At 41.0% G+C, this 15,848-nt stretch overlaps 1 protein-coding gene across 1 annotated transcript in view; it reads left to right on the top strand.

The window, feature by feature from the left end:
- luzp2 (leucine zipper protein 2) overlaps nt 1-15,848 on the top strand; it is a 147,434-nt gene that overhangs the window by 104,616 nt on the left and 26,970 nt on the right. The window contains exons 4-5 of the mRNA XM_067419021.1: nt 5,104-5,185; nt 12,271-12,333. Of these exons, the coding sequence (XP_067275122.1) occupies nt 5,104-5,185; nt 12,271-12,333 (145 nt within the window). The remainder of the gene's footprint in view (nt 1-5,103; nt 5,186-12,270; nt 12,334-15,848) is intronic.

Raw genomic sequence — 15,848 nt, forward strand, 5'->3', positions numbered from 1 at the left:
CGAATCTCAAGAATGGCCTGTAGTGGGGGTGGGGGGTTATCGTAACGTGAAGTATGCGTTTTTCAGATCTATTGAGAAAACCCAATCCCCGGGGCGAATGTGCGCGAGGATTTGTTTCACCGTCAGCACCTTGAAACGAGCGTGTCATAAGTGCTTTGTTCAGATGCCTGGAAAATGGGCCTGAGACCGCCACCCATTTTCGGCATGAGGAATTAGCGACAGTAAAAACCTGACTCGCTAGCGTCGGGTGTACTGTTTTCGCCGCTCTCTCCTTTAACAGTCTCAATGCCTCAGCGAGAAGCACGTGACTGACACTGCTTCTTACAGAGGGCTCGACCACGGCTTGAATCGCGGGGTCTGCGAGCAAAACTGTAGCGAGAACCTCGTTTTATATGTTCAACACCCAATATTATATACCAGGAATGGCCTGCCAGGCCTGGGCTCGTAAAGCCAGGGGTTGAATTAGATTCGGGGGCTGGCCGCTTAGTAATAGGGGCCTGTTAGCCGGGTTGCTTGTGCTGTAACACTGCTTTTAACACTGTGGGGATAGTGTTAGTTTTGGCGGTGCAGGCTTTGCAGTGGGCGCACGCCTCACATTTATATTGTGTGTGCGAGAGTGAACTTTGTGAAAAGTGCTTGGGTGCAGGAGTGCAGACTGTAAAGTGGGCACATTTCCTACATAGAAAGCTCTTTTGTGTGTAGTGTAAACAATGTGCAGTGGCGCACAACCTACGTAGAATACCCACGGTGCAAACCAGTGAGCAAATCCACAGGGGTAAACGCACACAGCATTAGTGTGCAGACGAGCGTGTTTAACACAGGCTAGTTGACTGCAATATTTCATCTCCAGTCACTTAACTTAAGGGAACTGGGAGAATGTAAGGAAGTGCGGGTGGTATGCGAGCCATTCCACAATGCCGTTATGCTCTAGTCTAGACTGAAAGCGCGCATGCAGACAAGCGTGTTTGACCACAGGCTAGTTGACTGCAATAAGGCTAGTTGACTTTATATGGTGTAATCCGGCCGCGGCGGGATTTATTTGTGATTTTGTGAGGCTGAATTAACAGTGCTTATGTAGGGGTGCACACTGTGTAGTGGACACTTTGTCTACAGTGTAAAAACCTTTCCAGCCGCCTGAATAAAGGGGACTGGAAGTGATAGAGTGAAAAAAGGGCTTAGCTTGGCAGCCATTTTCCGACGCCCTTATGCTCTGACAGTGAGCGCGTGCTATGACGTAAGCCGCGCTCTAGTCAGCAACGCGCTGTGGAAGGGGCGCGCGCTATCATGACAAGGCAGCCATTACAACTTCCTTGGCAGTAAGCGCGCGCTGCAGCGACATTGTTCTTGACATACCCAACAGCCCGAGCTCGCTCGTCTAACTTACTCTAGTATTCTCTGTCCGCAGCGCTTCAGCACGGCGGCGGTAGAATGAGCACGGCGAGAGCTTCGGCTCGAGTTAGTTTATTCACTCTAGTATTCTCTGTCCGCGGCGATAGAGCGACAGGACGAGAGAATTGGAAGCGTGAGGTAAAACTCTGTCCGCGGCGCTTCTAGCACGGCGAGAGCTTCGGCTCGAGTTTGTTTATTCACTCTAGTATTCTCTGTCCGCGGCGATAGAGCGACAGGACGAGAGAATTGGAAGCGTGAGGTAAAACTCTGTCCGCGGCGCTTCTAGCACGGCGAGAGCTTCGGCTCGAGTTTGTTTATTCACTCTAGTATTCTCTGTCCGCGGCGATAGAGCGACAGGACGAGAGAATTGGAAGCGTGAGGTAAAACTCTGTCCGCGGCGCTTCTAGCACGGCGAGAGCTTCGGCTCGAGTTTGTTTATTCACTCTATTATTCTCTGTCCGCGGCGATAGAGCGACAGGACGAGAGAATTGGAAGCGTGAGGTAAAACTCTGTCCGCGGCGCTTCTAGCACGGCGAGAGCTTCGGCTCGAGTTTGTTTATTCACTCTATTATTCTCTGTCCGCGGCGATAGAGCGACAGGACGAGAGAATTGGAAGCGTGAGGTAAAACTCTGTCCGCGGCGCTTCTAGCACGGCGAGAGCTTCGGCTCGAGTTTGTTTATTCACTCTAGTATTCTCTGTCCGCGGCGATAGAGCGACCGGACGAGAGAATTGGAAGCGTGAGGTAAAACTCTGTCCGCGGCGCTTCTAGCACGGCGAGAGCTTCGGCTCGAGTTTGTTTATTCACTCTAGTATTCTCTGTCCGCGGCGATAGAGCGACAGGACGAGAGAATTGGAAGCGTGAGGTAAAACTCTGTCCGCGGCGCTTCTAGCACGGCGAGAGCTTCGGCTCGAGTTTGTTTATTCACTCTAGTATTCTCTGTCCGCGGCGATAGAGCGACAGGACGAGAGAATTGGAAGCGTGAGGTAAAACTCTGTCCGCGGCGCTTCTAGCACGGCGAGAGCTTCGGCTCGAGTTTGTTTATTCACTCTAGTATTCTCTGTCCGCGGCGATAGAGCGACAGGACGAGAGAATTGGAAGCGTGAGGTAAAACTCTGTCCGCGGCGCTTCTAGCACGGCGAGAGCTTCGGCTCGAGTTTGTTTATTCACTCTAGTATTCTCTGTCCGCGGCGATAGAGCGACAGGACGAGAGAATTGGAAGCGTGAGGTAAAACTCTGTCCGAGGAAAAACTCCGTCTGTCCGCGGCGCCTCCTCAGCGCGACGGTATAGTGACGAGAGCTTCGGCTCGAGTTCGCCTATTCACTCTAGTATTCTCTGTCCGCGGCTGTAGCGCGACGGAATGAGAGAAGAGTGGGAACAACTCTGTGGCAGCGGCGGAAGAAGAGCCGCGGCGGCGGCAGAGTGAAGAGAGCTTCGGCTTGAGTGTGCTCATGTCCTCTAACATTCTCTCTTTCCGCGGCGCTATTCAGCGCGACGGGACGAGAGCAGAGGGAGAGTGAGAAGAGCTCCGTCTTTCCGCGGCGCTTAACGACGCGGCGGAACGAGAGAGTCCTCGAGTAGAACAAGCCTGTAAGCTCTAGAAGTGGCGTTGCAGCGGCAACACAAACACATATAACACTCAACATAGACACAGTTTAAAGGATATATAACGCCGGATGGCGTAGCTGGAACGGCAGAGAAGGCGGAGAGGGAGTCCGTCGTCCTCAGCTGCAGGTTCCGCTGGTGCCTTTTCAACGGCGGTGCTTCTTCCGGAGACCAGCGAAGGTATCGCTGAAGGAGATAAAATCTGACACCTATGGCGAATTAGGGTCTTATATAGCCTCCTGTATGCAAATATAAGCACCTTTTTCGGCGGGCTTCTGGAACGCCCCCCATTGGTTCGTTCCTCTCAGCCGCCTCACCATAGGTTCCTGCAGTTGCCGCAGCCCGGCCAATCAGAGCGCTCCTCGCGCTGGGCTATGGCCGTGCAGCTCACTGCGCTTTACATAGATACCTTTATTAAAAGTTTTGCTTCACATTCTCGAGAAAAGGAGTTTTTCCCATACGTAATACGAGGAACCTCTCTCGAAAGGGAACTCTTTAAAAGGGGGGGTGAAACACTCAGTTTCAGTCAATCTCATGTCAATCTTGAGTACCTATAGAGTAGTATTGCATCCTTCATATCTCCGAAAAGTCTTTAGTTTTATTATATTTATAAAAGAAATATAGGCTGTACCGAGTCTTTCTGAAAAAAAAAACGAGCGCCTGGAGGCGTATCGAGTGGGCGGAGCTAAAGAATGACGAGCGCACACAAAGCGGTGACGTCCTCAAGCGTGGAGAAGAAAACGCTACCCTAAATAAACCATGGCATCAGATTCAGCTAGTACAGATATGATCCAGAATCAGATCCGGAGGCTGAAATAAATTGAACAGGAGAAACAGCAACAGCAGGTCGTCCGTCTCTGTGGTATGGACTGTATTTAGTGGCCTGTCAACATTTGTGTGTGTTTACTCGCAGTTTATGAGGACATGATTCGGTTTATGGACTATTGTATGCGACTAAACATTAGCAGTAGCAAGCAAAACGGTTTTGCACATCAGACTAGTGTAACGTTATACAGAGAACAACAATGGATTCCTTTTTTGAATGACGAAGCACGCTTTCTGAGAACGTCCACTAGGTTTATGTTTGGCTGGTTTTACAATAAACAAACAGGCACTAGTGGTCAGCTAAACAAATGTATTTAAACACACACCATAGATCGCATGCTCCATTGATAAATTAACTAACGTTATACACGATCGTGTTGTTAACTGATGTTTATTTACGCGACGAGCCAACAGCATAGACATTTGAAGCAGTTTTACTCACCGCCTATTTCCAATGGACGACCGTGAACCTTTACCGCCGGGACCGCTCCGTCAAAAACACACTTCTATGTGGTAACATTGTTGATTTTGTGAAGTCCTGTGACAGCAGTGAACGGTGGAGATCCACTTTGCGACGCGACTGAAGCGATGTTGTGAAGCTTCCCGTCATTTCTGTGTTCAAATCGGTTCAAATGCAGCGCTGCCTTCCCGGAATGCTGTGCTGAAGCGTTGAAGTCGCTCGACGTCACCCATAGGAATAAAGTGGAGCGCGGCTCAACAGAAGTGTTGCACGGACAACTGGATCTGCACCTGAGAGCAGTGTTTATGGGCGGCATGCATCTAGTCACGCACGCGCACCCTTCCCGGGAGAAGAGCCCGTACGGCCCATACAAGGACCTTCCGCTCTATTAACGTCAAGTCGAGCCATACTCGTAAAAAACTCGCCGAAACTTGTGAGAAACCGGAAGGAGTATTTTTGACACAAAAACACTCCATCAAACATCCAACTTAGTTTTTAAAACTTTGTCTATGTCTAGGATGGGAATCCAAGTCTTTAACAGTTCAGTATGCATCAGTAAAGCTCAGTATGCATGAAACAGCATTTCACCCCCCCCCCCCCCCCCTTTAAGTTTAGTAACGGGTAAAGCGTATCAGTTTGCATTATTTATCATTTGTCATTTATCAAAATGGCATAGCTGTGCTGTATGTGTGTTTTAGAAAGTGTATATCCCATTTAAGATAAAAGTAAGCCCTTTTGGCCATTGAGATCACTATTCTCCTGCGCACTCTCGTTCACTGTTTTTCATTTGTTTTTCTCTGTGCCTCTGTCTCTCTCATTCACAGGGATGAGATGAAGTCACTCCAGGCAGCTCTGCAGAAACAACTGGATGATGCAGCTGAACGTGCAGAGAAACAGCAGGCCACCGTGAGACCTTTTACACTGATGTGTTAAACTATATAAATACAATTCGCTCAAACGCTAACCACATAAACTTGCCCTTTGGGGACTGTGTCAAAATACTAATGATAATGGCCTATAGCATTTGCTGCTTGCACGATTACTCATGACATTACTCACTCATTACTTTTATGAGTCCAAGGCTGATACTTCAGGGGCACTTTTGACTACTTGTCTATAGTCTGTGTTCAAATATTTATCACATATCCTGGAATAATGATCTGATAATGGCCTTGACTTTCAACTGTATTGTGACATAATGTGGGGGGAAAGCCTTAGGGCCCTATCATACATCCAGCGCAATGCGGCGCAACAATGTTTTTTGCTAGGCTAGTTTCACCCAGACGCAGTTATTATTTTCACGTCCTGCGCCGAGTTTTTTTAAAAGTGCCCTAGAATGAGTTGAAACAATATGTTAAATTGTTTTCTGATATTTACATACAGGGTATGTGGCTTATTTAAGGGCACAAACTTGTCCAGATACAGTTTTACAGGTCACAGAGCCATTTAAAACCCTAGAAATTGTCCTTACACTGTAAAAAATATGTTATATGTTCATTGTTAAGTTATGACAACGTGTTTTTACATTGTTTTAACTCATCAAAATAAGTTAAGAAATGTTAAACTTTGTTTTATAAGTTATACAAAATACAACTAATTTCTTAAAGTCAGTTTAACAGTGTGTTACTGTTAATGTTCAATGTGTCTACATTGAAATAACTTAAACATCCAAGCTGATTGTACTTAAACATTTCAGGCTGTGACTTTTTTTTACAGTGTAGGATGTAATGCTCTGTTTTTACCTTATTTGGAAGGGTCATGAATATTAATGTTGAGCTCTGCTCTGATTGGCTTATTTCAGCAGCTCACAGCTCACAGCAGCTCAGTTGTTCAGCGAAGCGGCTCGTGAGTCCTGACCGTCCTGACAGAACACAGACCGACTGAATGACACTTTAAGCAGAACATGTCAAATGGAGACTGCTAAAATGCAGCTTACTTGTTTATTGGTGTTTTCAGATCATCCGCACCGTACACGCGCGTGAGAGAGAGAGAGAGAGAGAGAGAGAGAGAGAGAGAGAGAGAGAGAGAGATAGAGAGAGCGAGCGAGCTCACGTGCATATGGTCGCCAGATTGTACATGTTTAGGTAAAACACCAGATAGTATACGTATTCTTTTCACAAAAAAGCTCTGATTGGGGGATTTAAATGACTCGTTTTAACTTTTATGGTGGAGAAGGTGGCGTTAGCTAGAAGGATTGATCGATCTGTGAGTGACTAAACTATGACATGCATATCTACAGTTGTATTTTGTAATACAAAATAATATTAACCTTTGTCATTTGATACACTATTTACTTTTGTATGGTACTAGGAGTTTCCTATTGTTACTGTACTAGCATCTTATCTAGACAATGCTGTCTCTTTAAGAAACTTTCAATTTAATCAGAAATTGTTTAAACAGTCAAAGTGGATGAAAACGCTACTTACTGCTGGCAGGAATATAGTTGGAATGGACCCTTTCTTCAGTTTTAGACGCTGAGCGAAGCTTGGTTGATATTGTCCCAGGTTAGAAAAACTGTCAACTGAGGAGGCAATAGTGTTTGAGACTCACAGTATGTGATGTCCATATACTGAACTATGGCAAGGTTAATTCAGTTTTTTCATTCTAGGGCACCTTTAAATGTCAAATGCATTTGCACCCATCTATTCACCCACTGGTGCGCTGCTATTTGAGGCAACTGAAATAGTCTGTGCCATTGTTTGTTTGTTTGATAATATGTGCCTATAGGCGGGTACGCAACACTTACACTCTGTACAAAGTATGAAGTTATTATAAAGAGTTAGAATACTGGCAAATTAATATTTCAACACCATTAATATAGAAACAAAAAGGTTCACTTTATTTTGATGTTCCACTTTAGACATTCCACCAACTATACGCAACTTTGCAACTACATGTTAACTAACTCTCATTAGAGTTATAGTGGACGGCACTACACTATAAGGTTCAGGTTAGTAGAATAAGTTGACATGCCTGTCAGAATGTCTGTTGGGGAGCATCAAAATAAAGTGTTGGCAGATATTAAGCAGACAGTATACTAATACTGACTGCTAGTTGACATGTTGCAAAGTTACATATAATTAGTAGAAAGTCTAAAAGTGGAGCATTAAATTAAACTACTGTACAAATACAGTAATTGAAGATTAGTTGAATTGACCAATTGAAGAAGAATTCCCCTATAGATCGTAGCAGAGATAGAATTGTTTAGGTTTGTTGTTGCTTTATTGAAGCATGTTCAGACTAAATATCATGCCGTCTCAATGTTTTGTTCACTGCACTCTCTTTACTTACCCCGATCTAAAGTAATTACCAGGAAAACACTAGAAACCTCGTTGAAGTCAGTGAGATGGCACGGAGGGGCCATAGAGAGCCTTTTCTGTTTTAGGCATTTAACTTTAGGTCTGGAAGAGTTATGTTACAGTAATTATGGAAAACTGTAGGAAGCACCTTGCTGACTCTAGAGGAGATGCACAATTATCTGCATGCAACTTTTCTTGTTTCATCTCTGTGTGTGGCTGCGCCGTACTGCGGGGGATAGAGGCACTAGGGCTCGTGTCTGGAATGAGAATGAATCTCTCAGAATTAGCATTTCACCAGCTCTGGCCATTCTTTCCATTCTGTGAACAGTTCACCACCAATTGACACCAATTACAGATAGCAAAGCCGATTCACAACCCCTGATATATTCACAAGCTGCAACAATATGCCCGTTCAGTTCGGGGAATGTTAACATTTTACACTGCTGTTGAAACGGCTCAACAAGCTGTGACCTTTTGTTTGTCTGTAAGTGTCTTTTTATGATAACCGTTATATTATCTGGCTATTATGTTGAGCCGTTAGCATAATCCAGAATTTTGGTTAGAGAAGTTAGGTCCATATCAGCTTATTAAAATTGCATATTTAAAACGTGTGCACTGAGAGACTGTTTTAGCATCATTTATTCACCCTCATGACATTGACTTTCTTCGCTATTTCGATATATGTTTTTTTGTTTGTTTTTGTGTCTGTACAATGAAAGTCAATTAGGTCCAGTGTTGTTTTGGACCACTGTCTTTCATTATATGGACAAAAAAATAAATGTATTCAAAATTCTTTATTTCCTTCAAGAGGGAATTCACCCAAAATCATAAACATACTTTTTTTTTTAGGTCCTTATGATGCAAGTGAATGGTAACCAAAACTTGGCTTCCAACATTCTTTAAAATACCTTTGTTTGGAAGGAAAGAAGTTTGGATTTTTTTCCAAAGGGATTTCGGATTGAAGAAAGTTTGGGAGCAAAGAAGGAAGGATTTTGCCAGAAAGAAAGAAATAAGAAGTTAGTGTGTGTACATTATGACAGAACTTACATTTTTTGACTTAAGTTTTAATGAATTATCACTAAGATTCCTTTAAGAACACAGATGAAATAATTCATAAACCTTAATCTGATATAAAACTTTTAACTAAGTTGAAAGTATTCAACTAATCAAAATATTTTGTTGTAGTTAAGCCACTCCATTAATGTAGAGTCAAGATGCATATAGTTCACAAACAATCCCCCCCTCCCCCCAACACACACACATACACACACACACACACACACACACACACACACACACACACACACACACACACACACACACACACACACACACACACACACACACACACACACACACACACACACACACACACAAACAAAACTCAATTGAAAAAATATCTATGCATTGACTGCAGCATGTCTATACACAAACTTGGACTGAATTCAATTAAAGTGCTAATCGGAATGAATCCACCTGCAGCTATGCTGCTGCCGTATTGTCTGGAAATGCGCACAGCTGCTCGACCTCAGTATTTAGATGTGTTGTTATTTTTCCACAGTGTCTGCCATGACTGGAGGCAGGAGAGAGTATGAGAGTTGAGGTAGTTTGACATTCAGGGCTGAGCTGGGTGAATAAGGAATAAGGAGCAATAGTGGAACGTTCTATTTGATTGGTGTTGCGTTTCACCCTCAGGGCTGTAAACACTTCTGATTCTTTCTTGGCTGTTTGTACCACGCTCTGGATTGTTTTGGGAACTCTCACTTCCACATTGGTATTCTATATAGAGACGTTCACATTTTTTCTTTCCATTTGAGTTCATGAGGGGTAAAGGTGATTGAGCTTTTCATGAATTTACATTGCGAAAATGGACAGTAGGATCTGATCCACCTTTTCTTTTTCCTTTATTTAAAAAAAAAAAAATCAAATAAATAAAAATATAGTGCGACACACACTAATCCTATAGTAGTCTCTTCTATATTTAACCTAAAAACTTTGTAGGGATTGCACTGTAAATTCAATTGAGAATATAACTGATGCATTTATGCCATTTTAAATAGGCTACTGTAGTCTATGAGAGATTCAACATCTGGGAAAATACCATGTCAGGCAGGATACACAAATATTGATCTTCACCTCTTGTCTTTTTTATACCGCTTACTCTGCATTTAACTTAAAATATTTTATTTTGTGCAAGAAAACAGAATAGCTTCAAAATAGGTCATATGAACTAGGCTACATGAAAAACCGTAAAAAAAAACTATATGTAAAATCAAAATTGAATATCTTTGAGAAAAGTGCGTGCAACCTGTTGGAAGAGCAAATGAGTAATTAGTTGGGTCAGAAAAATAAGGAAATTATAGTTTTTAAGTATAAAAAATGATGTAAAGCGACAAAGGCTATTAAAATAAAAAGTGCTTAAAAGTACACTTACTACTTAAGTGGAAGAAAGATTTTTTTCCCCTCACGTGGAATGATATATAGGCTTTAGAAAGCACTGAGTAATTATTTGGGTTAGAAAAATGAATTTATGTAAAGATATATTTTAAAACAAAAAGTGCTTAAAAGTACACAATTCTTAAGTGGAAGGAAGTTTTTTTCTCTCACCTGCAACTAATTCAGGTTCGATTTCGGGAAGCACTGAGTCGGGGTTTAGTAGGCTAAAATAACCTTTCGTGCAACCAATATAAAAAAGTGCGGAATAAATATTTTACAATCTCTATTTTACAATGTCTCAATCTACAGTAACTACTCTAACTACAGCAATTCTGACCGAGATTGCTTTGTCGTCTTTCTGGCTGTTGTTGTAAATGGTGATATATTTGTATGTTTCTTAGAAAATCAATGATATCTGTCCACTGTAATGCTATTGCTTTTATTCGCTATTAATCTAAAACGGTTTATTTAAAGCAATTATTTTTCAAAGAGATGGAATCAGAAATACAGGCCTGCCCCTAATAAAAGCCTGCTTAAAATAAAAGCCGGTTCCCTTCTGCAGTTCAGGTAAATAAAGGCCCTGGTCTGTATTTGAAGAATGATGTAGTAGTTACTGAATACAAATGACATAACAAAAATTATAGTTAGTAACTCAATCTATTACATTACATATTTACGGTAGTAATGTAATCGGACTTTGATTAGCTTTGATACAGCTTTAAACACATTAAAAAAATACCATTTTATAATATATTACAATATAAAAACAAAAATAAGGGATACATTTAAAAAAAATTGCATTGTAATGATTTTTTTTGCAATTATAATTTTCTAATGTAATTGTGATTGTGAACACAAATTTCTAAAATCTTTATATCATGTGAGCAGGGATGAAGCTGAGTGCGAATCCAAGTGCAGCATGAATGATTTAATACCAAACAACATCAACAGAACATCCCAGAACAAGGGCTTCCAAAAACAGTCAGGAGCACAACGACAGGAACACACGTACATGAAGAACGACCGACACACAACAGCTGAAGCACTGGGTTATACACACACAGACCCTGCGTCCCGATTCGCATACTATCCATACACTGGAGAGGCAGTGGCTCAGTGGTTCATGTAGGTTGTCTACAAACCAAAAGGTTGGTGGTTCCACCTGACCAAGTGTCAAGGTGTCCGTGAGCAAGACACCTAACCCCAACGGCTCCCGACGTGCTGGATGGTGCCCTACATGGCTGACATCGCCGTCGCTGTATGAAGGAGTGAATGTGAGGCAAAAATGTAAAGTCCTTTGGAAGGCCATAGGGTCTGTTAAAAGCAGTCCATAGGGTCTGTTAAAAGCAGTCCATTTCCTGTCCGAATTCAAAGTGCGGATCGACGCGCACTCTTAACGCCTGATATTGCCCACAACCCACTGCGAGTCAGACGAGGATTTAATTAGAACTATAAACACGGATAAAAAGCGTTAAAAAACTACAAACATGACGGATGTGCGACGGTTAAGTAGAGGTTTCGATAAAGGGGTTTGAGTGACCAACTATTAGTATTTAACCTGACAAAAATATATTTTTTCAGTGTTGTCCACATTATATTTCACCTGCAGCAGCATTGTATACTTTTGTAATGACACGTTTGTCCATTAACTTTTAAATGCATCATTATATTTAAACTGCAAACACATGAGGAGAGTCTCTGCATTAAAGACCCACAAACGGCAGATCAACGTTTCTCTCCGATATGCTGGTACATGAAACTGAATGTGGAGGATTTGAACTGTGTGATGATTGACAGGGCAGTTAAACTGTGATGATGGGATGCACGTAACTAAGTGACAGACTCCGTTAAAGATGACAATGTAGTATGTCCCGAAGCTTGCATACTTTTCTGCTACACACTCAAAAGTTTGTACGTTTTCTTCACAAAAAGAGTACATGCTTTTAGGACGTTGTATAAGTAGGCGAATTGGGACGCAGCAAGAGAAACAAGGTTAACAAGGTAACAAGGGGGGAGCTGTAGAATGGAAACACCTGGGAAGAGTGGAAAACTACAAAGGACTACAAAACATAGCACAAGACAGGAAATAACAAAAGAGTCCACAAACACACAGGGAATGTATGACACGTACAGTCCCCAAACTTTAGAACAGTAGTGTATATTTAGCAGCATACTTTATTCTTCGTTAAAACAGATTAAAAACCATGCACCATTTATGCCATTGACCTTAACAAGATGTTTTTCCCTTCCATACAGATAAAGTTTTTAAAGATGGAGATGGAAAAGAAGACAAAAATCATCAAAGACCTTCAACAAGAGGTACTGAGCACCACTCACACAGTTTTTAAAGAGGAGGAAGTGTTATTAATGTATTCATTCTAAATTAATGCAATAATGCCTCAGAACATCAGAGAACAATATATACTTTAATCTTTAATAGTCGTAGCATTTACAGGATATGTGAGATTAAAGTCGTTTTAACGAAACAATGTTGAATGTTTTCATTCATCATGGAAGAGAACAGTCAACAGCCACAGCAGTGGTTTTTGCCAACGGCTGGTCATAAATGAATGGAGAAATTATGCTATGACTACTGCAATATTCTGTGTTATTCAAGGTAAAGTCTGCAGTGGAATGGTCTTTAATTGAACATGAAATTGAAATTGTCTCCCTTAGAAGTCAAGAGATGACAGCATAATAACAGTACTGTTGAAGGACACACTTTAGCTCATCATTCAATTTAGCTTTACAGTTTTAATAAATAATAATTTAAAGGGACAGTTCATGTCAATCTAAACCTGTATGCCAACAACACTGGAGCTGCTTTCACAAAGGACAACAAACAGATCATTTTCAAAATGCCTTCTTTTCATACCGGTCTGGAACAGCATGAGCCTGAATAAAGTCTGACAGAAGTCTAATTTTGGGGGGAACTGTCGCTTTAAGGCTGTGGGGTTCAAATGTGAATTTTCATGGCGGGTGTTTGAAGTGACTTGACTGCACTGTTGGCCTATCTGCTCGGGTGGATCTCCGTGTCATTGCCGTCTGTAGCAGGGCAGCCTCATGTCACTTTTAATGACAGCTGCCATCTTTCTTGCAGACTTGGGCACTCGTTCTTCTTCAGAGAGGGGTTGAGATGCAAGTCTGTGAATTTGATACTCGGCCAATTCCACCTCATTGAATCGTATTGCAATGCTATTCTGCTTCATTACCTCAAACACCCTTTCACTTGCTCTCAGAATGTGCCTTCCTGTCTTTTCTTTCTCCTTTCTCATTCTTTCTCTTTCACACACAGCCATTTTAATGTAACACCTCTGTGACCCAGCAGCTATTATATATTCCCCAGTCAATTTGTTGGTGTGGGCCACTGTGACCTGTTACACAGCAGGTGTTGTAATTACAGTAAAGGTAGAAAAGAGCCTGTTGAACTTCCAGTGTTAATCTAATGGTGGAAGCACTGGACACATGTGGTCTGAAAAGCAAGTGTTCTACTGTGATAATGGCTTTGCCATTTTTAGTTGTATTGAAATTTTCTGTCATACGTCACTTAGTGAAACACTGACCAAAAAAAAAGCATATTTGCGAGTATGACTTCTGAACCTGAGACTTAAACCATAACCATACCACCAAACCTGCTCCTAACCGTATCCCACCTCAGTAGCAGCAAAAGTGTTTTGCAATACAAACTGAACACTTTTTAATGTTGGTAATAGCTAAAGACACCTAGTATAAAGTTTGCCACAATGTATATATATATATATATATATATATATATATATATATATATATATATATATATATATATATATATATATATATATATATATAAACCTTGAGTAGTTGCAAAAGTCAAAGCTGTTAAAACTGTTGAGACAAATAAAACGTATTGTCTTATTTGTGTCTGGTCCAGTTAATCAAGATCATTTGGAATGACCCTATAAAAAGCGGCCTGTTCCACAGTGGCCTTGAAACTGCAATTTGAAATGTGCCTTTGATTTTCACATAAATATCAATGTTAAGAAATAAATGTGCCAAGACCAAGCTTTCCATTCATTTTATTCAAAGCACATTTCTACATTTATTTGTGATGTGAAGCTGGATTTTCAGCAGCCATTATTCCGGTCTTCAGTGTCACATTTTATAGGATATAACATTTATTTTTAAGTATATTAGGTTTGTCACATTTGGTCAATTTAATGATTAATTTAATAAAATATTTTGAAAATGGTTAAACTGAATTTTATGGTGGCCTTGTTACAGTGTAATTATACAAATAACAATATGTGCTTACTATATAATTATGGATATGGTTTGTTTAGGGTTAGTTGCTTACAAATATTCTTAATTTACTGCTATTACAATAGTAACTTGTGAGATGTGTTTGAGCTGGGCGATATATATCGAAAAATTAGCAATTTGATCATGATAACAGAAAAATCAGTTTTGAATGTTGTTGAAAATTAAGATTGTGACAGACGGCACCTTCTTTCCTCCTGGAAAACTAGCCAAGACGTACTTGTTCCAGCAATCTGAATGCATAAACTCTTGCAGAATTTACCCTGGTGTAAAATGTATGTGAATTATATTGCTCTAAAAAAGCTACCAGAATGCACTTTTTTGCACTCTTTTTTTTCTTCATATTATTACACTTGCGTGTGTTCATTTAATATTAATTGGTAACTCTTTTTTTATTTTTTATTTTACCTAGCTTTTTGCACTATACATTGTGAATGTGAAACAATAGCTAGTCTATCAAAATCATGTTTTATTTTTAATTTGAGCAAAAAAATCGACTTTTTCAATTATTTTAGAGCATATCTTCAAAAATATTGAAATATACAGTATATCCGTATCATCAACATTGGAAGACATTGAGATTTTAGGTATATCGCCTGGCCCTAAACAGGGACACCGTAAAATAGTGTTACCAAAAAAATCCCCCAGTGGTGAAAATCAGGGTTTTAATGTTGTTTATGGCTATGTGGTGTTTCTAGTTTTAAGACAAACCATGTGCAAATTCATCACTCAACACAATTGCTGAGTATTTTCTCCTTTAAAATGCAGAACCAAAAGTCTCGAAAACGCAGTTTGAAACCGCCCGTTTCCCACGTCACAACCATCAACGTCCGGGTCGGGGCTTTTCTCCACTGACTTTCTATGTTCAAAGCAATTCTGAGAATGCTGATTTTTAGAAAGCTGTCTGACTCTTTAGCCGGGTGGCCACGATTTGGCTGTCTGAGACAAATTTTTGCTAATCCTAAAAGATTCCTCTAATCTTAGGCTAACATCTGATGTCTTAAGTTTCACATGTTCACTGGCAGACGATTAATGCTGCGATCAAATTTGACCTAACAAATCTCTCCCTCTCCTGGCCGAAATTCTGGCGGTGTCAGAAGAATTGCCTCACAATCATGCAGTGTGACTTCTCCTACGACGATCGTCAAATATCTCTTGAATGAATTAATATTTTTCAAGACAAACTATGACAGAAACGAGAGCTAGAGATTTCTTTGTAGCCATCATTTCAGTCCCGCGTGTAATGCAGCTCACTGTCACCGAACGTGGCATTCATTGATGATATAAAACTCCAGACGAGTTTTCTTGCGTGCGACCGTTTCTAGCGCAGCTTAACTATTGTACAGTCTGACATTAATGACAACTGAGATCTTACAGTGTGACATGTATTACATCGGGGATCATGTTCGTACAATCTGACAAGCGACGTTTGGTTTACATCGCATGCGATCACATTGTATGCCCATCTTTAGTTAGCGAACGAAAGCTGTTTGATCACGTAGTCAAGCCAAAGGCTAATCATATCAATTACTCTTGTG

The sequence above is a fragment of the Pseudorasbora parva genome, chromosome 16 (assembly GCF_024679245.1).
Source record: "Pseudorasbora parva isolate DD20220531a chromosome 16, ASM2467924v1, whole genome shotgun sequence".
NCBI classification, from domain to species: domain Eukaryota; kingdom Metazoa; phylum Chordata; class Actinopteri; order Cypriniformes; family Gobionidae; genus Pseudorasbora; species Pseudorasbora parva.